This window comes from Dipteris shenzhenensis, chromosome 10 (assembly GCF_047967505.1).
Source record: "Dipteris shenzhenensis isolate YYH24624 ecotype China chromosome 10, Dip_SZ_1.0, whole genome shotgun sequence".
NCBI lineage: Eukaryota > Viridiplantae > Streptophyta > Polypodiopsida > Gleicheniales > Dipteridaceae > Dipteris > Dipteris shenzhenensis.
The window spans coordinates 53053059-53076159 of NC_141605.1; the positions used below are offsets into that span (position 1 = coordinate 53053059).

The following is a 23101-nucleotide window of genomic DNA, read 5'->3' on the forward strand; positions in this document are numbered from 1 at the left end:
CGGGGGACCTATGATGTAGTCGATCACGCTAGTACCACGCCCAGAAGCAGAAGAGAATGTAGGCATGGAAGACTGTGGCCACCTGGACAAGCCGTTATAAATGACCATACTGTGCGAGGTGAGGAGCTCCAATAACTGACGTCCCTGATCTGTGGGCTGTACTGTGCAGTCTGATGAAGTCCGACAGAGGCTATCATCGTGAAATGCTGGGAGTATGACCGGATCCTCCATGTAGTCATAAGTGAGGGCCTGTCTGTCTGAGGTCCTCGCGTTGAAGTCTCCTAAAAGGATGACTTCTCCGCGATGTGAAAAATCTGCAATGTCCGCTGAGAGATCCTCAAATATGGACTGGCCTGGTCCAGTGGAAGAATAGATCGACTGCGCCGGGGGGAAGTAGCAAACTGCAATAAAAAGATCTCGCTGAGGGGCTCTGCGGCAGATGCGTACCCACAAGAATCGGGCATGTGAATCCGCTCTCTCCACTGTGATGATCCAATCGAGATGCTCTCTGTACAAAATGGCCACTCCTCCAGATCCTCTCACTCCAAATGTTCGGGAGAGGGGGCGGGGGCGGGGGACGGGGCGGGGGAGAGGGAGGGCAGGGGAGAGGGAAAGGGAGGGAAGGGGCGGGGGAGGAGGAGGGGGCGGGGGGGCAGCGGGAGAGGGAGGGAGGGGGCGGGGGGGCAGCGGATGGGGAGAGGGGGCGGGGGTGGGGGACAGGGCGAGGGAGGGAGGGCAGCGGGTGGGGAGAGGGAGGGCGAGGAGGGAGAGGGAGGGGGCGGGAGGGCTGGCAGGGGGGAGAGGGAGAGCGGGGAGGAGGAAGGGAGGGAGGAGGGAGAGGGGGCTGGGAGAGAAGGAGAAGCAAGGGGAGGGAGAGGGCGGGCAGCGAGGGTGAGGGGGAGGGAGAGAGAGGGAGAGGGGGCTGGCTGAGAGAGGGAGAGGGAGAGGGGGGGGGCAGCAGCTCATGGGTATTGCCTTTTGAAAAAGTATCACATCGAGATTTGAGTGCAGCATTTTCAGTTTGCAGCCCATGGAAGTCGTGTTGCAACTTGGAATGTGAAACTTGGAGACGGTCCTTCTCCTCAAGAATCTGCTTCATGTGACTCTGCACCACCAAGAAAACAGTTTTTGAGAGGCTTTATGCTTGAAATAAGTACAAATGTGTGTTGAGGTTGATGCATTGATAGGAGACTTCAGTTCTAAAAGCATTGAAGCATAACATGGTGGAGACATGCCAACATATATGGAGATGAGCAAGTATGGTATGCATATGGTGATACAAACTTTATGGAATTCTCCTCTACAATCATAAAGTCTATGATTACTCATAGTGGTGAACAAATGGATGCAAATGGTGATGACTATGTTTCAAAGTATATTTCCTTTTGAAAATGTTTTGTACTTCTCAAGTACAACATTCTTGATGATGAGATATTCTTGGTGCTATCATTGAAAAAGGGAGATCTACTCTCTTCACATTTGAATTTCATGCCAACCTCTTTGGCAAATGACGAGATGTATATGGATGTCAACTTTCAAGATCATTGAAGGCTTCGTCAAAGTTTTCAAGATGAAGAATAATACTCATATTGTTTGTGAGTCTCTTCAACAAAAGACATCACTTTTGGACACTGGAAAGCTTGAAGATGATCAAGCATTTACAAAGAATGCCAAGGCAAATCTGATTGAGGAAAGTACTTCAACAAATGAAGCATCCAACTTTGTGGCAGAAGACAAGGACTTTGCCTTTTGAGCAACTTGTCTTTGAATTTTTGTTTATCATCACTTGGTCAAATTTTGAGGTTCTCTGCCTGGAGTAGTACTCCAAAAAGAATGTCATGTGTTTTGTCTTTTGTAAATCACCTCTGGTCACCATATGATGTAGGCCATGTGATATTTATTTGGTCTATCCCCGTTTTGTAAACCTTGACCCTTGGGCACCTTTGCTAGCATGAGATCCTAGCCATAGATTTATCCTTGACCACCATGAGATGGCATGTGTGACCACCATGAGATGGCATGAGAAACTATGTGACTAGATGTATCCTTGACATTGCAAGAGGCAAACCCTTGAGGGGGAGTATGTTGGGATAAGAATGGTCAAGAGCTTGCTCTAAGGTGCATGTGTGCATCCAGGGGAGTCACATGTGTGTGTGTGTGTGTGTGTTGTAGAAGCACATCTAGTGCTATGAGGTGTCTAGTGTGTGACCTAAGTGATGAGGTAAGCACAAAGGCCCCCACATGGGAGGTTCCTTTGATTTAGGCCAGTCCCACTGATGCAGGGGCTGATTGCCACTATTATAGGGAAGGTACCTTTGATCTAGGCCACCCTCTCCCCATTTCTATAAGAGAGAGTCACCTCTCTCACAATCAATGAGAACAACAGTTTTGGTTTGCATCTTGTGTTCTCACTCCTCTTCCAAGATGCATCTATTCTATCCTACTCACTTCTACAAGCTCCGTGTTGCTCTTCCTAGGTACCCCATTGGCTGGAACTAACCTTGGAGTTAGGCTAGGGGTTCATCCCAGCCCAGATTAAGTTAGGATAAAAGGGGTGTCCTACCTTGTGCCTTGTTTAGGGCTGGAATTTGGAGTTGTATGGGTTGGAGCGCAATTGTACGGGCTAGAGCAGAGGAACTGTATACTGGAGCAGAGCTTTACATTGGGCTGGAAAGGTGCTATATGAGCTGGAGTGGAGCTGTACGGGTTAATTGAACAGATTGGATCGGAGCTGTACACTGGGGTAGACCGGACCTACTAATGTTGATGCTGACCTACGACAATGCTAACAGAGTCTAAAGCTAATTCATGAGGGCTGGATTGAGCAGAGGAGCAGAGCAGGAGATCGGACAAAGAGGCAAGATACCTACTAGAAATGCTAAAAAATCTTAGAGCTTGATGACAACTAATGTAAAATTGAGAAAACAATCACAATTATTGCTCTTTCTTGTTCTTCAACCAAAATTATGTAGATTCTTTAGTCCTTCATACTAGAGGCATGATATGAGGTCATAAACCTCACCGTTGGATTTGTTAAACATGTGCAATATGGGAGATAAGTCTTCATTGAAAATGGTATACATCGGTTTTATGTTTAAAAATTTCTCCAAGACTTGTCATAAAGGACTTTTTCTTGTGATGGATTTCAATGCTAGTGGTAATGCAAGTTCTAGACTACTAAATCAAGGTGATAAATATGCAGATGTAATGCATTTTGTGGCTGAAGATACCACCCGGATGAGGAACTCGGAAGTTCCTAGAGCAATCCCGGAAAGGCTTCATTTGAGCCTCATGTTTGTTAATAAGTGCAAGGTTCTTCAAGACAATATAAAATCCTTAGAGGATGAGAAGTTAAGTCTACAACAGAGAATTACTGATGAGGAGGAGAAGGTAAATAATGGTTGTAATTTTTATTTTTTTTGGGCAAGAAACTGCACTTATATAAAGTAAAACCAAAAAATACATGAAATCAGCATAAAATCCTGTGAAAGCCATTAAATACATCAGTTAGACATGAAGTGTGTGGCCAATCTGGAGATTCTGGCTGTGAGTGTGAAGAATAAACCATGGTCCCACTCACTCGTGAAGACCACTCTCCTGGCTACTGCTGCATGTGAGGAAGCCTGAACTCCGTTCTAAGGAGCCATGAGGGTGGTTCTATTTGGAAAAGGATGAAGAGATGCCAATTCTGATTGGGCTTCATAATGTACTACCTCAAAGGTTTTCTGCACATATTAGAATGCATGAGACCTTTTGCAAACATTAGGAGGGCATCTCAAATACTGGGGTTATCACTGAGTATCTATGAGTTAAGTGTTTGTTTTGAGAGGTTTGGCTGTTGAAAAAGACTTGAGAAATCTTCCTTGGCTCTTTACGATACAAGTTGTGTTTCAGGTAGCATCAACAAATCAGCAGATCAAATGTATGGACCAGCCAACTTCTTCCTTACTCAGCACAATCCAGGAGATCGAAAAGAAACTAAAAGAAACATTAAAAGAAAAGGGAGCCTTGGAGGTAAAGCTGAGGTACAGTTTGCAATAAGACTTGTTCGGACATGTTTTTGGAGAGGTGAAAAGAGATAATGGTGAATCTCTTGCGTCCTTTTTGCTTGGCATCTTGCCATGATGTCATTTATAGCTTGTCATAGCCCACCATATACTACTATGAACATCATTGCTGAGTGCAGAATTCTCTTTTGAGTTTTGAGAAATATTTTAAACATCAAAATTGAGTAAATAAACACTTACCAATTGAAACATGCATAAACAGTTGACTGGTTTTCTCCAAAGAAAAATCAATAAGATACTCGTCTAAAATGGCAGCAGTAACCAAGTCAGCAGGTCATAAACCCTTGAATACAATGAACTTTAACCAAAAAAGAGCATAAGATAAATTACGAGTATACATGTGGTAGACTCAATATAGGTAGATCCCTATCGCAAGACATATCTATGAAAAACCGAGATGGTAGAGGCATGTGATGCCACCTCAGTTCATGCTCCAAAATATGTAAAAGCCGCCACCAGTTTTACAGTTCATTATTGGCAGTTTACGTATTGCTTGGACATTTGTGCATTAAACTCTAGCCCGCAAGGGCACTCATAGACAGGCACACCAAATACATCGCATGGCAGTGCTAGAAATAATCTCTCAGCATGATATCTCTACTGAGGTAGAGAAATTCAAGACCCTTGTCTATAAACTAGCACTCAATGAGCGTGCTGCTCCTCCTGATGGTGACTGGCAGTCCAGCCCTCCCTCTCTGCTAGCTTGTTCTTCCTCCTCCCTTCTTCCATCTACTCCTTCCCTTGCCCAGCTTCTTTCTGCAGTCCCATAGGCTGTCACGACTTGCTCATAGATTCTTAGGGGCCCTCAAACATCTTCTCTCCCCCTTTCATTCCTATGCTCAGTCAAGGCAACTCTTTGGCGACTGCCCTTCTCTTCCACACATAACCACCCTTCCTCTCTTGCTCCTATAAAGGCTCCGTTAAGCCACCCATCATGGAAAACAGAAGAGAACGTATGTGGTAAGAATGCGAGAAAGAAAAATTAGGTACACCATAAGGCCAGGGATGAATTGGCTACAAATCAGGCAGGGGTTCTTCCTCTTAGCCGACCCTCTTCTTTCCCAGCCACTCTGCTCCTATACTTGCAAAACCCCCTTCCCCCCACTCCTCATCCTTGTGAAACCAAGTCCCAACCTTAGACTCTTCTCACTAGCCCCTTAATCTCTCCCCTTTTAAAACCCCCTTCCACAGTCGTCCCTTTCTCTTTCCTTTGGGTAGCCCTCTGTTGGGGGGCTCAGGCCTCCACCACTTCAGTGACCTCCTAGCCTCTAAACCAAGTAGTTTATCACACTTTATCCATGGGAGGTTGTGCGTGGCCTCTCATGTTTCCGAAAGGGAGGTGCCATTGCATATCTGTAGCTCGGAGCACCTGCATAGACTGAGCAGGAGTTTTCCCATGTCGGTGAGGTCTCCTTTGTCTTCCAATGACATCATTCAGCCCCTTCTTTCCTCACAATATTATTTCATTTCTTCCATCCACAGTGGGTCTCTACCTTCCAATGTTTGCACATGAGAGTCCCCTGCCAGTATGATTGCATGGTCTGTAGAGTATGCAGCTATATCCTCTCCCAAATGGATTTTTTTTTTCGCAAAAAGTAGTGCTAGTTATATTACTTGAAAGCGAGAGTACAAGAAGGCCTAAAGGCAAACGGGCTGCAATCACAAAATGGATACAGCCCGAGGAGCCAAAATGCTAATTACAAGCCTCTCAGGGCAAAATCATCGGAGAGTGGACAAACAGCCACGGTGGGGGGGCGTAATGCCACTGAAGACTCTGAGTAGAGTGCTGGAAGAACAACTCCCGGTGGTCCCAGTCGCGAAGGAAGCGCCGTCTCTTTTCCTTCCCTGCCCGGGACTCCCCCTGAATCTGATCCCACTGACCCTTGAGCGTGTGAACGATCGTGCTCCAAATGTCTGCTAGGGCCTGGGTAGCAGAAGAAGTCTGATCTCCTACGGTCTGCGTGCATCTGGAAGTCCAGATATGCCAGCCCGCAATGCTCCCTATGATCTCCCAAACTGGGAGTCCAGATATGCCAGCCCGCAATGCTCCCTATGATCTCCCAAACTGGGTGCCGAGTCATCGCTCCTGCATCTATCTCTGTCAGATGCCAAGGGAAGCTGTCCATGTATGCCCAGGTGGCCTGCGTGATGAAAAAAACGGGATCCTGTTAGAGAACTCATAAGCCAAGTGATGTCCCATCTCAGTGCTGCACCAGCAAACGGCTCCCCAAGTGATCGGTCCTAGCTCGGGTGCAGCCCTCGCTAAGATCCCCATGACTCCCTTCCAAACTGTCTGCGCATGCGAGCAGCTCCAAAGGCAGTGCTTCAGGGACGACTCCTCCTGAAAACACATCTGGCAGTGCCCCTCCTGCCCCATCTGCCTCAGCCAGCTGCCAACTGGTAGCCCCTTGTGTGCCACCATCCAAAGGAAGTAAGAGATCTTCCTCGGCCGCCAGCTAGCCCAAAGAGTCTTCCAGAAAGTGCGAAGAAAGACCAGAGATATCCCCTGGGCATACCAACTATGTGCCTGTGTGGGTAGCCCGCGCTGGAAAGCCCCAAGAGCACACCTACCCGTGCGCGCACTGTAAGAGAAGAAGGGGGTAGGGTTCTCTGAGGTCTCCAATGGTGGCCAGCGCCACTCCCCTGGGTCCCACTCCACCTCTGTAAAGGAACGGCCCTCCCATATCCAGAGTCTCCAATCCTGGTCCTGCATAATCAGGGGGTCTATATGCCACGTCTTCCCTTGCAGCCCTACAATGCGAAGGCGCTGCCAGGGAAGCTGGGGGTCGATCACGGCCTCTCTGCTCTGTAGGTGGCTATCATCGGCGACGGAGAAGTGTATCGAGGAGTCCGAGAAAAGGCCTGCAACACCAAAGGAATGCCTCGTGGAGTGAACTGTCCTAGCCACCTCTCATCTCCCGGGAAGAGCTGTCCTGTGACCATGGGCATCCTCCAACCTGCAGGAATGGCAGCATCAATCTCCGCTCGCCGAGCTTGGATCCCATGTGCCGTACCTACTGCTGCTGCCAGCTCGCCTGGGCTCAGCTGGCTATAGACGTCCCTCCAAACCCAGAGTGAGCACGTGGGCCCACGCGCCCAGAGCGTCCAAGGGATATGGGATCTCTCTCCAAGCTGGCGACCTGTATCATCGATCACCTGGCTGCTCCAGATCAGGGGCTGTCTGTCTATCTCCTCTCGGCAGCTAGGGGGAACCTGGGAGAGGCTGTGTTGCAACTTCCTCCAGACCAAGACGAGGCTACGAAGGAAGGGGAAACGGGGCTGAGTCAAAGGGGCAGAAGTAAAGATCCACCGGATAGAAGGCTGCCAAACACCCCCTCTCTGGGAGTACACGCGCTGAGACCATGCTGTAGCAAGAGCTTCCACGTCTGCCCTCCTGGGGTCAGACCGCGGATGACTAACTTGCCAAGTAGTGCTTGACTCTGCAGTTCTGGATCTATGATGCCGAGGCCGCCCTCTGTCTGGGGGAGAATGACCGTCTGCCAGGCGTTTCTAGCTCTGGTGGTGCCGGAACTGTCTGAACCAGACCATAGGAAGTTCCGCACCAGTCTCCTCAACTGGGCTACACATGATCTCGAGAAACACCAGCAAGAGGCCACATACCAAGCAGTGGCAAGAAGGACCTGGTTGACCACAAGGGCCCTGCCTGCCAAGGATAGCCGAGCCGTGCTCCAAAAAGCAAGCTTCCGTCGTATGGAGGCTAGGACCGGCAAGAACTGCTGAGCCGGCGTGATGTCCAAGCCTACCTAAAATCCCAGGTAACGTGTCGTCTGTCCTCTAGGGATCCAGCGAAACCCTAGGAAAATACCCCACTGTGAGCTGGCTCCCGGATCCGTAAGAAAACCCACTGACTTATGCCAGTTGATTTTCGCCCCAGTCGCAAGGCAAAAAATCTCTAGGGACAGTCTCACTCGCTCCAGTGACTCGACATCATCCTGCACATATAGGGCTGTGTCGTCTGCATACTCGGAGTCCAGAAGTTCTGCATCGTCTCGAATAGGGAGACGCATCCCGCGAAGACCAGTGGTACGGGCTCGAAGGAAGTGGGTCATGGCCTCCGCAAAAAATAGGAAGAGGTAGGGCGCTAGCGGACAGCCCTGACGCACCGAGCGCTCGAGTGTGAATCTCTCCCCCATCCTGCCGCTGATGATAACCCGACTGGAGGCCGACCTGTAGAGGCTAGCAATACCTCTGATCCACTCGTCCGGGAAACCGAACCGAGAGAGTGTACCTGCCAAGGACCAGTCTACCCTGTCGTACGCCTTCTCAAAGTCGAGAAGGAGTATGGCAAGGTGTTGGCCACTGTGCTGGGCCCATTCCGTCGCCTCTGAGAAAGTAAAAATGTTGTCCAAAATGCTGCGATCTTGGACAAAACCAGTCTGGGTGTCATGAATCAAGTCGTGTAGCAGGGGGCGGATGCGGCTACTGATCATCTTGGCGAGGATTTTGTAGGCGGTCGGGAGGAGGGTGATAGGGCGCCACTGTCTGATCTCCTGACGGTCCCCCCCTTTGGGGATGAGGCAAATCAAGCCTGTCGCAAGGCTCTCTGGCAAGGGCCGGTGGATCTGCTCCCAAAAGGTGGTGAAGAAAGCTCTGGAGAGGCCATCCTCACCTGGGCATTTCTGCCCATCAATAGCGCTCACCGCATCCTGCATCTCCGCCACGGTGAAAGGGGCGAGAAGGGAGTCACTCATGCTAGGCTGCACGAGCCGCGGTGTAGACCTTCACACCTCCTCCCTGCATAGGCGGCCACGAGGGTCTGGGGGCTCCTGCTGGAACAATGATCTATAGAAATCTGTCGCCAAGTCCCGGCCTCGTCTGGATCTCCTGACACTACCATCCTGCGCCTAAGAGAACGGAGTTGTTCCCCTGCTGACCTCTGTCCATGGGTCCTGAAGAACTCCTGCACATCTTGTCGCCTTTCCTAGCCCAGAAGGACTTGGAAGCATGAAATGAGAACTCTGAGCGACGCTGGGTGATCTCCTCTAGCATGGCTCGGGCTCGAACCTCCTGCTGTCTGAGCTCCTCAGAGCCTGGAGAAGACTGCTGCGTCTGCTGAATTGAAGCGAGATCTCGCCTGAGACCCCTCTCCTTCACCCAACACTGCTGCCTGACCTGAATCGCCTCCTGCTGACAGATGAGGCTAGACTCAGCAAGCGCCTGAGCTACCTGTACTGCCATATCCCCGGTGGGGTCCCAATCCTGCTCCCATAGGTCCACTATCCTGCTGTGAACCGCTGCTCTGGAGTAGATGGAGTCTGGGATCCGGCATGAGCGTGGAGGTGAGGAGTGAGAGGCTGAGTCCAGGACTAGGATGACTGGGGCATGGTCTGAGAGTGTCGTCCCTGGAACCACTCCTGACTCTCCACCTCTGCCAAGCGCCCAATCTCCAACATAGAAACGGTCTAGCCGCTCCAGAAGTCTGCCTCCCTCCCTCCTGTAACCCCAAGAGAAGTCTAGACTCCCTGTCCATCTGCGAGAGGAAGGCTCCCTCTAGCTGTCCCGACCTCCCACTGCGAATAGGAAGGAGTCCCAATCTGCCTGCTCTGCCTGAGCTATACCGAGGAACTCTGGGCCCCGTCCCTGCTGATCCTCTAGGGTCTCAAGGTTGTTGAAGTCCCCTCCTACAATCCAAGAGTCCATCTCTGGCAACAAGTCTGTCAAGGATCTCCAAAAAGCGGCTCTCCGTCTCAGATCGGTCGGGGCATAGATATTGAGGATGCCGATACTGGATCCCTCAATATGCAAGCCCACCCAAAGCGCACGTCCTGGGATCAGAGTGCCAAAACCACACACATGATGAACTAGAGAAGCGTCGATGGAGGTACACACACCCCCGCTCCTTCCCTGCTTGCCAATCAAAGGTTCCCAGTAGGTGTGGGAGCGTCCTGTGAGGACCTTCCCACAAATACTGGTCTGAGAAGCTGAAAGCTTGTGTTCCTGCAGTAGGAGCACATCTACCCTTCCCACCAAGGCTGGCTGGAGCTCCTGTCTGAGCACCATCTTCCTGGGGCCGTGGGTTCCTGATGAGTGGAACCCCTTGATGTTCCAAGAGATAATGCGTAAACTCATGAGGAGGGAAGGTGGGCCACAAACAGTTGTCTGCTTGCGGTCGATGTCGAAGTGGTCGGAGGATGTCCAGTGTGCAGACGAAGGCGCTCCTGTGAGGGTTTCGAAGGAGAGGCCGGAGCTGCTGTAATTTTCTTCCTATCGGGAATGAAGTGGGCCTACTTGCTGAATCTGCAAATAATGGTCCATATCCCATCATGTCCCAATGGTGTACGAGAAAGATCAAAGATTGTATCCATGGCAATGCTCTGCCAGGGTCGATCGGGAATAGGTAGAGGCTGCAGCAGTCCAGCCGGCTTCTGCCTATCATACTTCACCTTTTGGCAGGTGATGCATGTCCTGACATATGCCCCGACATCCTTCCTCAATGATGGCCAAAAGAAAGTGCTCCACAGCTTTGATGGTGGCATCAATGCCTCTGTGTCCTGCATAGGGTGGAGCATGACTCTCTGTCAACACTTTGAGCACCCGTTTCGTGACACACAGTCTGCCATGCATCATTAGACATCCGTCTTTGAGAGTATAGTGCTCATGCCTCTGTCCAATCAACCAACTGAGCATAAATAAGTTAAAAATCAGCATCATGGGCATATTTATCCTTCATGGCATCAAGCTCATCATGATATGCAATGGTCATTGCTGAAACTTGTGGCTTAACAGACACTGCATCTGGAGTGGGCTTTCGTGAGAGTGCATTTGCAACAACATTCTTATTCCCACGCACATGCACAATCTGAAAATGAAACATAGAAAGAAATTTATTCACTGGCAGTAGGGCTTCCCAGAACTTCTTATTGTAGTCCTCCAAATTTCTGCAATTTGCAGCATCGGACTTGTTCCAAGTGGTCATGATACCCACCTCAAAAGTGGTAGTGAGCCATGCTGCTGAGAAGACCTGCTTGAATTCGACCCAAGTGGTAGGTCTCTGCCTTGCAAGAGGAGGTTGTTCCACCATTGGAGCGCATTGCCCTTCAAAAAAGGTAGCTGTCTTTTGGACTTTGGTGGAGGATTATGTGAAGTGTCCACCTGAGTAGGCAGCATCAAACAGTTGCACGAATGTCAAAGCCTTCAATCTAACCTGAATCCCATTGAAGGTCTCAAACTTGACAGTTGCCCCTCCCTCCTTGTAATCTTTCAATTTGCCTTTAGGGGTGAGATTGTCATAAATGGGGGGCTGTAAAAACGGTGGGGGCATCACTGATCCCGCATTCTGAGCCATTCCAGCAACCGTACCCATGGTGGGGTTTGGCATTCCAGGTCCCACTCCCTGCATCTGGCATATTCCAAGTATTGCCCATTGTCCCAGGCATTCTGTCTGCATTCTAGGGTGCATCCCAATGTTCAAGTACATCATATTGGCATTTGCAAGGGGCATTCCACCCATCATAGGTTGCTGGAAATTCGGCATTTTAGGCTGCGTTCTGCCCATAAACCTACTTGGCATTCCAGGTGCCTGTGCGGATGGTGCTACCATTGCCTGAAAAACTAAACCCCCTCCGAAATATCTTGGATGCATCGTGGGCTGAGGAAGGGCTTGCTGTCCTTGATTGACTGAATAAAAGTTATTGGCATTACCCACTATAGGGGTGACTGAGGGCATCTTTGACGGCTGTCCACTGAAAGAAACATGCCTAGGAGTCTTCTTATGCTTCATATGTTTCTTTTGAGCTGACTTCTTGCTTCCAGGGGAAGCAACCATAGGGGGAGGAGCTTGCATAATCTCCGTGATGGCATGTTGCAACTGTGACAAGGCTCCCGCTACACTTTGCATTCGTTAGTTGAAAAAGGGCATTGGGATCAAGCTCATCTGCCTCATCCTGCGAGTCCTACTAGATGTGCGCCAATGTCTTGCTGGTCATCACCCCCACTGATACTGTGCTCCTCTTTAGAGCTCTCTGATGCTCTGTCTTCGTCCTGTCAATGACCTCTCACGGTGTGACATGCTTGCTAAGATTGATGGCTATAGGAACAATTGTAATGAAGGTGTCCTTCACCCAACACTACTAGGGGTCACCTCTGTAGGAAGATGGTGACGATCCGAGCAATGGAACCATTGAAACCGGCCTTCGATAAACAAAAGGGCATTGATCTTCTTCTACTCAGTCATAAACTTTATAAATGGCCACAATGCAAGCTTCAGTCACTTCAATCACCTAGCTCAACTTAGAAACAAATTTCAACAACAACATAGGTGAGGCTAGAATGCCCCTGCTCAACGAAAATAGTACACAGTGCACCCACTGGTCCCAAATGCCTTGGCGCCCCTTAACGGTATTTAATTAATGCTTCTAAATGGAAATGCTTTACGATAGGGGTTCAACCCTGCACCATTCCTCTCTGCAAATCCTCTACATGTCTCTTCAAGGCATCTAATCCAAGTGCACCACTAGAATTCCCACTGGCAAGGCGCATCCACGTCTGATCTGACCGAATTGAGAGGCATTCAGGCATCCATACCTCTGACAAACTGAGCTCAAGGCAGCCTCAAGGCTATCACATGCATCCACACTATCCTTAGGCCTTCCATAGGAGCACCCTTGCCTCTGGGTGCTTGCTAGAACCTGTAGGAGTCCTGGAAGGACTGCAACAACACGCATGCACAGCAAAAAGCTGCAAAACAAGAAAGAACAAGAAAAAACAGAACCTAGAACCAATTCCCGCTGTCTGTGGCAGAGGGGCGAGCTCCTTCCTCGCACCTATCATTTGTTGAGGCTCCTTGCAGGGTGCAGGTATCTTCCAACAATCAGGATAAGAGAGAAATGAAGGTAGAGAGCGGAGGATGAACAAGAAAGAGCTGTAGAGCAAAGATGGTCCACAAATCTACCCCGAAATGATTGCCTCGAGATATGTGCCTGAGTCCTCCTAAGAGAGCATGCCAAAAGCAGCAGGGAAAGTTTCTCTTTTTTTTTTTTCCCAAAAAGAGACTTCTATTAAGTATTAAAGAAAACCGTTAGAGCAAGCTCCATACGGGATACACCATGCAATGCATGAAAAGCTCAAGAGCCAAAAAGAAAAAATTGGGGCTTATAGTGCCATCTCAATCCAGTAGAAACCTCCGAGAAAAAGGGAGACCCCTTCCAAACTCGAAGAAATACAGTCCTTCTAGAAGAGGCTGCCCATGAAGGGCCCTGCATGCTAGCCCAAATGGCTATCAAAGTGTGAACCGTGTCAGTCCAAATACCCGTGAACACCTGTGAAGGGTGTATCTGGGTGCCATCCAAGGCCTCTGTACATCTGGCTCTCATATGTGCCAAGAGGCAATGCTAGCCAAGATCTCCCAAGAGGTGTCCACTGAAGCATGAGAAGCCCTGAAGGGAGTAAGTGGTACATCCTGAAGAGAGCAGGGCTCTATCACCTGCCGGCGGACCGAGAGTGCCCAAGAAGAAGGCTCACCCTCATAAAACACCTGGGGCCGAGTGACCGAGCCCCAAGTCATGAAGAAAGGGGAAGTATGAAAAATGCTGAGTATCCTCGCAACCCCTTTCCAAATAGTCCTCGCCTGACTCCAGTCCCAAAGGCAATGTCGCACTGACTCCTCTGCAGAATGATAGCGAGGGCAAGTGGGATCAGCCCCAAATCTTGATCTCCACAGGTTCACTGCAATCCCTCCGTGAATAGAAAGCCAAAAGAAAAGAGTGATCTTTCTATTTCTGAGGGATTTCCAGAGCCTTCTCCAGAAAATCCTACGCAAATCTGCAGTGATGAAGAAGCTGTCCCAATGGGGGGCTCTGGAGGGAACCCAACCCCTACTGTTCAGCTGAAATCTCCTGGCATTACCAACCGTGAAACGAAAAAAGGGAATTCCCCTCTCTCGGTGCCCATGATCTATCCACTCCCACTCTCCTGGGTCCCACTGCAAGCACCTGATAGGTGCACCTCCATACAACCACAACCTCCAAGATCCCAAGGCCAAAAGCAGAGGGCCGGGGTCTAAGTACCACTGCAAGCCCGCTCCATGGTCCACAAAACCAGCAATCCTGACAGACTGAAAGGAAACCTCTAGAAGAATATCATCTGTGGATCTAGAGAGTATACCTCCATCCCCAATGTCAAAGACCAGTGCATCTTCTCCGAGACCTCGAAGAGCGATCACCTGTAGAGGAACCGCTGTCCTCGAAAAAGCTCCCATCCAAGTGGTGGAAGTAATAGGCAACTCAACTGCCCATTCCACCGGGATGGCTGCATCTATCTGCGGAACCCTGCGTGCTACCCCTCTGAGGTGACTCACGGACTGCAGCCTCTGATCCTCAGGTAGCCTGATAAATGCCTTCCAAGTACCTACTGTGTAGGTGGGGCCTCTCTCCCATCTAGACCACTGCATGTAATGGGAAGTGCCCAGTGGTCTGCCATGTTCATCAAGTATACTATCATTCCAAATGACCGGCTGCCTATCAATCTCTTCTAGGGTAGAGGGCGGAACCCTTCGAAGAGTGTTCCTGAAGCTCCCCCAAGCTTTCAGGATGGCAGACATGAGAGGAGAGGTAGGAGATCTGAGAGGGGCTGAAGTAAAAATCCATCTTGGGCTGTCCACCCAATCATCTCCCAAGGTTGGTGTGCAAGCTTGAATGCGTCCAAAAAAGAAATCCTTCCAAGGTTCCTGCCCAGGCATGAGTCCCCTCACCACCACCTTACAAAGCAATGCCCTGCACTGCAAGTCCAGGTCAATGATGTTAAGGCCCCCTTCAGATGTAGGGAGAATAATGGTCTCCCAAGCCACCCTCGCTGCAACATCTGCTGTGCCATCAAGTCCACTCCATAAAAAATTCCTGACTAGTCTAATTAGCTGAGTGATGCAATCCCTCGACTGGCACCAGCAAGAACACACAAACCAGGTGGTGGCCAAAAGAACCTGGTTCACTACCACAACTCTAGAGGCAAGGTCGAGTTGGGCTGAGCTCCAAAAAAGTAGCTTTTTCCTTATACTTTCTAGTACTGGGGCAAACTGCTGTGCTGGAGAGATGCCCAACCCTACCTGGCATCCCAGATATCTGACAGGAACACCCCTCTGAATCCAGGAAAAGCCAAGGAAGCCAAGGTCAACTCCCCAGTCTGGAGTTTCCTCATCACTGATCCAAAAGCCAAAGGATTTATGCCAATTAATGTGTGCCCCTGCAGCTAAGCAAAAAATATTCAAGGCTGTTTGGAAAGAATCAAGTGACTGCGAAGAGGCCTCAATAAAAATAGCAGTGTCATCAGCCAACTCACAGTCAAGAAGCTCCTGCTCCTGTCTCAAGGGCAATCTCAGCCCAAAAAGCTTAGCCTGAGATCTAAGGAAGATACTCATAGCTTCTGCCACAAAAAGAAAGAGGAAGGGGGCTAAAGGGCATCCGTGACGAACTGATCTGGAAATCTGAAATCTGTCACCCCTTACCCCTCCAATCAAAACCTGGCTGTGAGCTGATCTATAAAGGGAGGCCACCCCTCTAATCCATGCATCTGAAAAACCAAAACGTAGAAGAGTGCCCTCAAGAAAGCCCCAATCTACTCTGTCATAGGCTTTCTCAAAGTCCAGGAGTAGAACTGCGAGCCTCTCCCCACTCTGCATAGCCCACTCAGTGGCTTCCCAAAAGGAAAAGATATTGTCAAATATGCTCCTGCCATGCACAAAGCCTGTCTGAGTATCATGGATGAGGTATGGAAGAAGGGGCTGCAATCGGATGCTGATCGCCTTGGCAAGGATTTTGTATAGAGTGCCCAACAGAGTGATGGGTCTCCAATGGGATACAAAATTCCTATTGCCACCTTTCGGGATAAGGTGTATGAGTCCCTCGGTCAGTGAGTCCTGCAGGCATCTCACCCGAGTCCCAAATGCCTTGCAGGGCTGAAGTAATAGGATCACCTATCATATCCCAAAAGACTATAAAGAAAGAAGGAGTAATACCATCGGAACCAGGGCATTTCCCCTTATGAAGGGCGGAGAGGGCAGACTTGAATTCTGTGTTGGTAAAGCATGCATCAAGTAAGCATATCATCTCTGGTGAGACCGACACAGGTAAACTCTGCCAAACTTCCTTTCTAGCCAGGAAAGTTCCTCTTGCAGCATGCGCTGGTCCAAAACAGCTCCATAGGCCACGGCGCAGCCAAAAACACCTGTAGAAAGGTCCAACACAACAGAAGACAACCCCGGGCACATGCTAGAGGCAGTTGCGTACAGCCGTATGGACGTCTGTACGAAATTTTTTAGAAAGTTGAAAAATGATTGAAACAGGCTGAAAATGGCTGAAAATGGCTTAAAACAGGTGAAAACAGACTTGAAACAGTTGAAACAGCTCAAAAGCAGCACAAGAACAACTGAAAACATCCAGCACCTCTGGGAGAGTGAGGGGAGAGGCTCATTCGTGATGGATTTTCGTGGCCATCCGGTTGGTTATGACATCATTACAGGAAGACCCTTTATGCACACGGTAGGACTAGTCCATGACTCATTCTCCAATAGAATCTATCTACGTAAGGATGAACCAATTATGAGGGTTGACCTTCAAACCTGGAGAGCTCCCCCCATGACCGGTAATCTATTGACTAGTCCGACAACAGACCGCCTCTATAAACGTGTTATAGGCTTGACAGGGACGAACACTAGTATGCTCCCCTGCCAGAACTTGAGCTCTCCCAGAATTGATGCATGTCCTCACGACCATAGACGCGGACGAGAAGACAGGAACATAGATGGTGGCAAATGATCCGAAGCTGCCTGGGACCAGAGTCCCCCTAAATATGGTTAATTTTTTGAGGGCGACTGATGATGGAAAGGGGATATGAAAGGCCAATACTGGCCTCCATTGGTTGAGGTATGTTGATGCTATTTTAATGCGCACCATGAATTCTCTTCCAACTGGAGAGCCAGATTAGAAAGAATAAGGCCCCTAGAATCCCTAAAGGCTGAGGAAACCCCTCTACCAGTAGCCAAAGCTCCGCTAGAAGCTGAAACCCTATAGGGAGATAAGGCCCCGAGGGCCAAAAACAAGAAGACTTCTCTTAAGGAGAAGTAGCATGAACAAAAAGGCTTGGAGGACAACGAGGAAGAAATTGACTTACGCCGCCAAGCCTCCAAGCATTTTAAGGCCTACATGGTCCAGGACCATAACATACTTCTCGAGCAAGCTAAGAGGACGGCTGAGGAGGGGACCAATATCGTGGTATGGTTCCATATTGAGTTGCGGAAATCATGCCGCAAGGGTCATGACGCATTGCGACCCTTGGCGGAGTCGAGATGGATGGCTACATCAATGGGAGTAAGCTCAAACGCTATTATGGTCCCTGACTCTCCAAACACTAAAAGCCATCCACCAAGAAAAAGAATTAAGAAAGGAGGTTGCCCACATGAAACGGAAAGCCATAGAAGAGACTAGAGCCCACCAAGCCAAAGCAAAACAATTAGGGCTCGTAACAATTTATAAAGCCTCAATGGAAGGGCTAAATCCCATGGATGATCTAACCATTGCACGTGCTAGAGTGCGAGCGGATTTTCAATGGTGCAAGGAGACTAGCTGCTCTGTTGAAGCCTTTGTGGACCCAGGGGTGAGTCACAACCTGATATCTCAAGAGGTGTGTGACAAACTTTTCACATCGGATGTAACCCTTGAACCTACTCCTATCACGATACGAGCAGTAAACGGTCAAAGCACGCCAGCCATAGATTGTGTGGAGGTACCGAAATCAATAAATAACCATAAGGTCGCAAGTAGATGCTATGTAATGCCTGCAGGCGCCATGGATGATGATCCTGGGGAGGAACTAGTGTTGGGTAGTCAGTTTCCAACGTGAGCGTACAACAACATTGACAAATGAGGGTCGCATCTCGGTTATCTCAAAACCTCGGAGTCCAAGATCTCAACCTACGAGTCCAACAGCACCCACCCCAGCCATTGGAAAGAGAACTGCTCCACCCTTTACACACATTGGCTAGTATTTGGACAGATATGTTACACACCCCATTTGGTTGCATGCAGGGGTCTTCATGGGCAGCTTCTACAAGGAGGACTGTATTCCTTAGGGAGTGGTACCCCATTTTTCTTGGAGTTCTCCGCAGGGTTGAGGTGGCACTTTCAGCCTCAATCTTGGATTTTCTTGTTGTCTCCAAAAGAAAAGGTCATTTATTTGGGAAAATATATTGTTGGAACCATAGATGAATTCTGCTACAACAAAGTGAAATAATTCTATATATCAGACCAAAACAAGGGGATGAGCAAGCCTTAAACAACTAAATGAAGTATAGCTATCAACTTCTTATTAAAATGATGGAGGAGTATTCTGTAGTTACAAAATGGAGTGATGTGTGTTGCATTTAATTACACACAGATCCATCTTCGTAGATTAGCCGTCTTTTTCCTACGAGGGGAATGATTTCCATCTATATTATCATCTTGAAAGAGATCTTGGTAAACTTTTCCCTTACTATATTTATGCAGTATAATTTCCCTCCATGTATTCAGATATGTTTGCAACCAACGCATGATGCTATGTTTTTTCTCTGTAGGGAAGCAAATTTGGGTAAAGATAAGGCAAATCAATTATTGAAGAACCTAAGAGAAGACTTGAAACGACTGTTACAAGCAAGAGGAAATGTTGACAGCCTCCAAAAGATTCTGATGGAGAAGGATCGCAGCTTGGGGAGTATTGTGTTGCAAAAGCTTGCTTGTCTCAAAGGATCCACTCATGGTGGTTCAAATGCCCAAGACCTTTAATAAAATGTGAGTCATGAAATTGTAATACTGTAACAAAATGTTTTTCATATTTATTGCATCGAGAGAAGGGATCAAATCTACATTGAGTCCTTCGCTTTATGACATTTCCATTGAGCTGGATGTTTGAATGCTCAGTTTCCATTGGTCTATAAAATCTATTTGTCCTTTTAATTGGCATGCATGAACTTATTTCCTGTGCAGTGGCGGTTTTCCATCCTTTCAACCTTTTGTACAGGATTGAGCATGTAGACAATTCATTTTGATCAGTGCCTGAAAGAACACAAGTTAAAATTTTATACATCAGAAGCCACCTAGGAGACCTAATCTCCAAGCTTCACTTTCAAAAACGTTCAGCTATTTAGCTCATGCTCCTCCCCCAAAAGCCACCCCTCCCTAACCTCAAATCGATCCTTTTTGTCACCCCTTCAACCTTCTCTTTCCCTTCCTCCAACATTCATACACTCTCTCCCTCTACCCCCCCCGCCCACCTCTCTCTCTCTCTCTCTCTCTCTCTCTCTCTCTCTCTCTCTCCTTGCTTACCCGTCTGACCTCATGCGTCTGAGCTCCTCGTTGCACGACAGTCGCTCAGCGTCGCTCATCGCTGCTCTGTTGCCCATCTTACGTCCGCCGCTCAGCGTCGCTCATCGGTGCTCTCTTGCTCATCTACGCTAGCCTCTTCGCTAGCCTACGTTGCCTGTGCTAGCCTCTTCGCTCACCTACGCTGCCCTCTCCGCTTCATCCGTTGCTTCATCAGTGTAGCCTCTCCGCTTCATCCGCTTCATCAGCGTTCCGCCTCATCCGCTGCTCCATCGCAGTTAGCAGCGCCAGACTCGACCCATAGCGGGTTGAAGGCCGACCTTCAGTCCTTGGAGACCTACGTTACGTCGGTGGTCACACCCAGCTGCTGCCATGGCTAGGCAAACCAGTGGTTAGACTAACCCTGGTCAACTAACTCTAGTTAGTAGGCCAGTTACAGGCTAACTAGACTGTCACCTGACCAGACTAGAACCAATCAGTCTGGTTAGTGTAACCAGGCAGTTACTCACACAATTACTCCACACCACACCACCCCCCAAAAAGAAAAAAGAAAAAAGGGGGGGGGGTGTTACCTATCATTTTCTGTCTATCAGAGACAATCTGTACCTGTCGGAAAACAACAAAAAAATTAGAGAAAATCACATAATTGCTAAGTTGAAAGAATGCATGCCTTTGCACAGAAAAAGGAGAAAACAGATGCATTTTGAGTGCTTTCGGTAGTAGCCAGGAAAGGGGCAATACAGTAAGTGATGCTTAGTATGTCACATTACTTCCTCTCCTTTTTCCCCCCATTTGTAGATGTTCTCACCTTGTTTTCCATCCTTCCCTCTCTCTCTAGAATTCTCGCCCATCTGTAACCACAGACAAGATGATCATGATTTTTGAACCCGGGGGGGGCCACTATGTAAAAACCCCATATAGCACTCGTGATCAAGGGGTGTTAACAAAACCCCCTACCTATGGATTTAATAACCTTTATACATCCCTTATGTAAATTTTTAAATGATTAAAGTATCTCCTATGTATGAAAATTTTCTCTTTTTGAATTAAAAAACCTCTTATGTATGTATATTTTTTGTAACTCCATAAAAATATAAAACCCCTTCCATTGATCGCACGTGCCATCTTACATATTTTTTATTGACTCGTCGGGTTTTTAAGTATGTTTTATACAAGCATGAAAGACAAGATTCTACATAATGGAAATGCCATTTTGACTATCATGGTAAGTGGGCATGGCCACATTGTATTGTGAAGATGAAAATCTTGCATTAGATTCTTCAACCACATGCATCCTTGAGTGGATACATCATGACCTTCTTCCTATGCCTTGGCAACAAATTTGGATTTCAAATATCTCTCTCTAGGTCCCATGTAACTAATATTTAGCGATATAGACCCATTTGTGCCCCAATATTTTTCCCAATTGGTGGATCAACCAAATCCAAATGGCATTCCTTACTATGGATCTAATTTTAAATTCGAGGGAGGGCCGTCTACCATAATGGATGATCCCATGCATCTTAATGTGTGAGCTCTGTGCGAGGCTCAATTGCAACATCCATGTGCTCAGCAAAGCATGATTGACCTCAACATTGTCTTGCCCATTGTCTGCTTTGGCCCTCGGTAAGGAAAGTTATCCCTTGTGTCCTAAAGAGTCAACTTGGCCCACCTTCATATTTCCTTACTTGTTGTACTCCCTGTATGATGGCATGCATACACAATAAGCTCTAACATAGCTGGTGGCTATCCATCCCCAATAGTTGGATGCAGATTTGAAATATGTGAAGTAGGAGTATCTACCTCAGCAATTGGCTACTCATTAGGCTCAAATTGAATCCCATTGAAAGGAGTATGATCCTCAAGTGGCATGAGAATGGGTTGCATGCTCTCATTCTCATTAAAGGAAACATTTTAACTGATGATGATGCATCTAGTAGTGGGTTTCCATAGTCTAAAACCCTTACACGCTGCTATATCCAACAAAATGCATTTGATCCTCTTGTCATCAAGTTTTGACCTTTTGTTTTTTGGAACCGAAGCATATGCCACTAATCCAAAAATCTGAGGTCACTAACCTCTCCTTTGCAAGTTTCGTTTTTAGTATCATAACTCTCCATATGCATCCTCTTGATGGCTTTGGGATGGAAGCCCATGATGGGATCCCTTATTTGCCTTTGGGCCCAAGCCATGGATGGAGTTAGTGACCCTAGGCCTCCATGGGCTCCAAGTCCCAGGACCTAGATGGGCTTCAAGCATCCAACTCTAAAATCTTAACCTTTTCGGCTCCTTGTGGCCCCAATTGTGTGGCTTCAAGGCTAGAATAGCTTCCAAATTCTCTAGCAATCGTGATCTAAATGGGTTGGGCTTTGTGGTGTTTCAAGTCTACATGGGTGGGCTTTGTAGTGTTCTAAGTCTTGAGTCGGGTTAGACTTAACAATGCTCCAAATCCCGAGTCCTCATGGACTAAACTCGCTAATGTTAGGTCCTCCAAGTCTTCAAGTCTACTATCCAAATGTTCCAGGCCGTGATGGTAGCAACAGTTTGCAAACATTGTCCATTTGGTTTGCTCAGTGGCTAGTGCTGGAGGGATGCGTGCCAACTTGAGGCATCATGGATATAACTACCTCCAATCACTAGGTAAGGATAAACCACTATGTGGAAAACGTGCCTCCCCTATGATAGGTAGGCTACCATTCTCCAAGTAAGAGATTGTCCCTTGGATCTTATCATGAGCAGTGGTCGGCGATGGGTTGGGGACGAGACCATTTTTTGAGCGAAATATTTTGAGCGTCTGAGCGAAGGGGAAAAAAAACCTTCCAACTCTGTGATAATATGGCAAAAGTGGATCGAAAGAAAACATAGCTCCCTTTAGAAATATGCAAAGTATTATAGAACTGCCCAATTTGTACATAAATCGTTGGGGATGTGAACAGCATAATCGGATGTCTTGTGAAGAAACCCACATGTAGAGAGTAGTCTTAAATATAGTCTTAAATCTTACATTAATTTATGAGAGTAGATATATAAGCCCAAGTTAAGATTTATTTATAGTTATTTCAACTTCTTTAAAAACATATCCATAAATAAATATCTTGTCAATACACTAGAAAGCTCTTGTCATATTGATATAAATGTGTTTACCAAGTAGTTATATATGTATAATATTATTAGATTGAGACTGATTGTGAGGAATGTTTCTCAAAGAAATTCTTTTTCAATGCTTTTGTTAGGTAACCACAGGGTTACAAAGGATGTCTATGAACAAGAAAATCTACTTATGTGAAAGTCAATGAGTGAGTATTCTATATGTTTGTATGATAAAGGGATCTAGTTCTAGTGAAAATAAAAGTGCAAAAAACATTTTTCCTAAAGAAATACTATTTTGAAGACCTCTTTAAAAAATGATGGGATAAACTTACTAAGAGATTTTTGCTTGTACAAATGATGCATTTAGGCTAGGCTTGGGTTGTCAAAAATTAAAATGAGAAGCATGCTAGAAGGCACATACGAAGCCCCGCCCCCAAAATCGCTCAGTTGTGATGTCATGCTATTGCCTTATTTTTTTGGTAGCTGGTGCCCAAGGGGTGGCTTGTGTACTGTATTATATTTGGCAGCCAATGGGCGGCTCCTGTGCTGCATTATTTTTGGGGCTCCTCTGTTGTAGAGGTGTCTGGCTACTCGAAGTTGTGTTGTTTCGTTGCCCAAAACAAAAAATAGAATCGA

At 47.7% G+C, this 23101-nt stretch overlaps 1 protein-coding gene across 5 annotated transcripts in view; it reads left to right on the top strand.

Moving 5' to 3' along the window:
- The window catches only part of LOC147897970 (uncharacterized), a 196590-nt gene that overhangs the window by 171918 nt on the left and 1571 nt on the right, over positions 1–23101 (top strand). For 2 of the 5 annotated variants that reach the window (XM_087380520.1, XM_087380522.1), the window contains exons 15-17: positions 3203–3390; positions 3895–4025; positions 18631–18912. In XM_087380520.1, coding sequence (XP_087236646.1) covers positions 3203–3390; positions 3895–4025; positions 18631–18838 — 527 coding nt within the window. In that variant the 3' untranslated portion in view covers positions 18839–18912. Of the gene's footprint in view, positions 1–3202; positions 3391–3894; positions 4026–18630; positions 18913–23101 lie in introns of those variants that run through there. The other 3 variants (XM_087380521.1, XM_087380523.1, XM_087380524.1) reach the window with 3 other exon arrangements.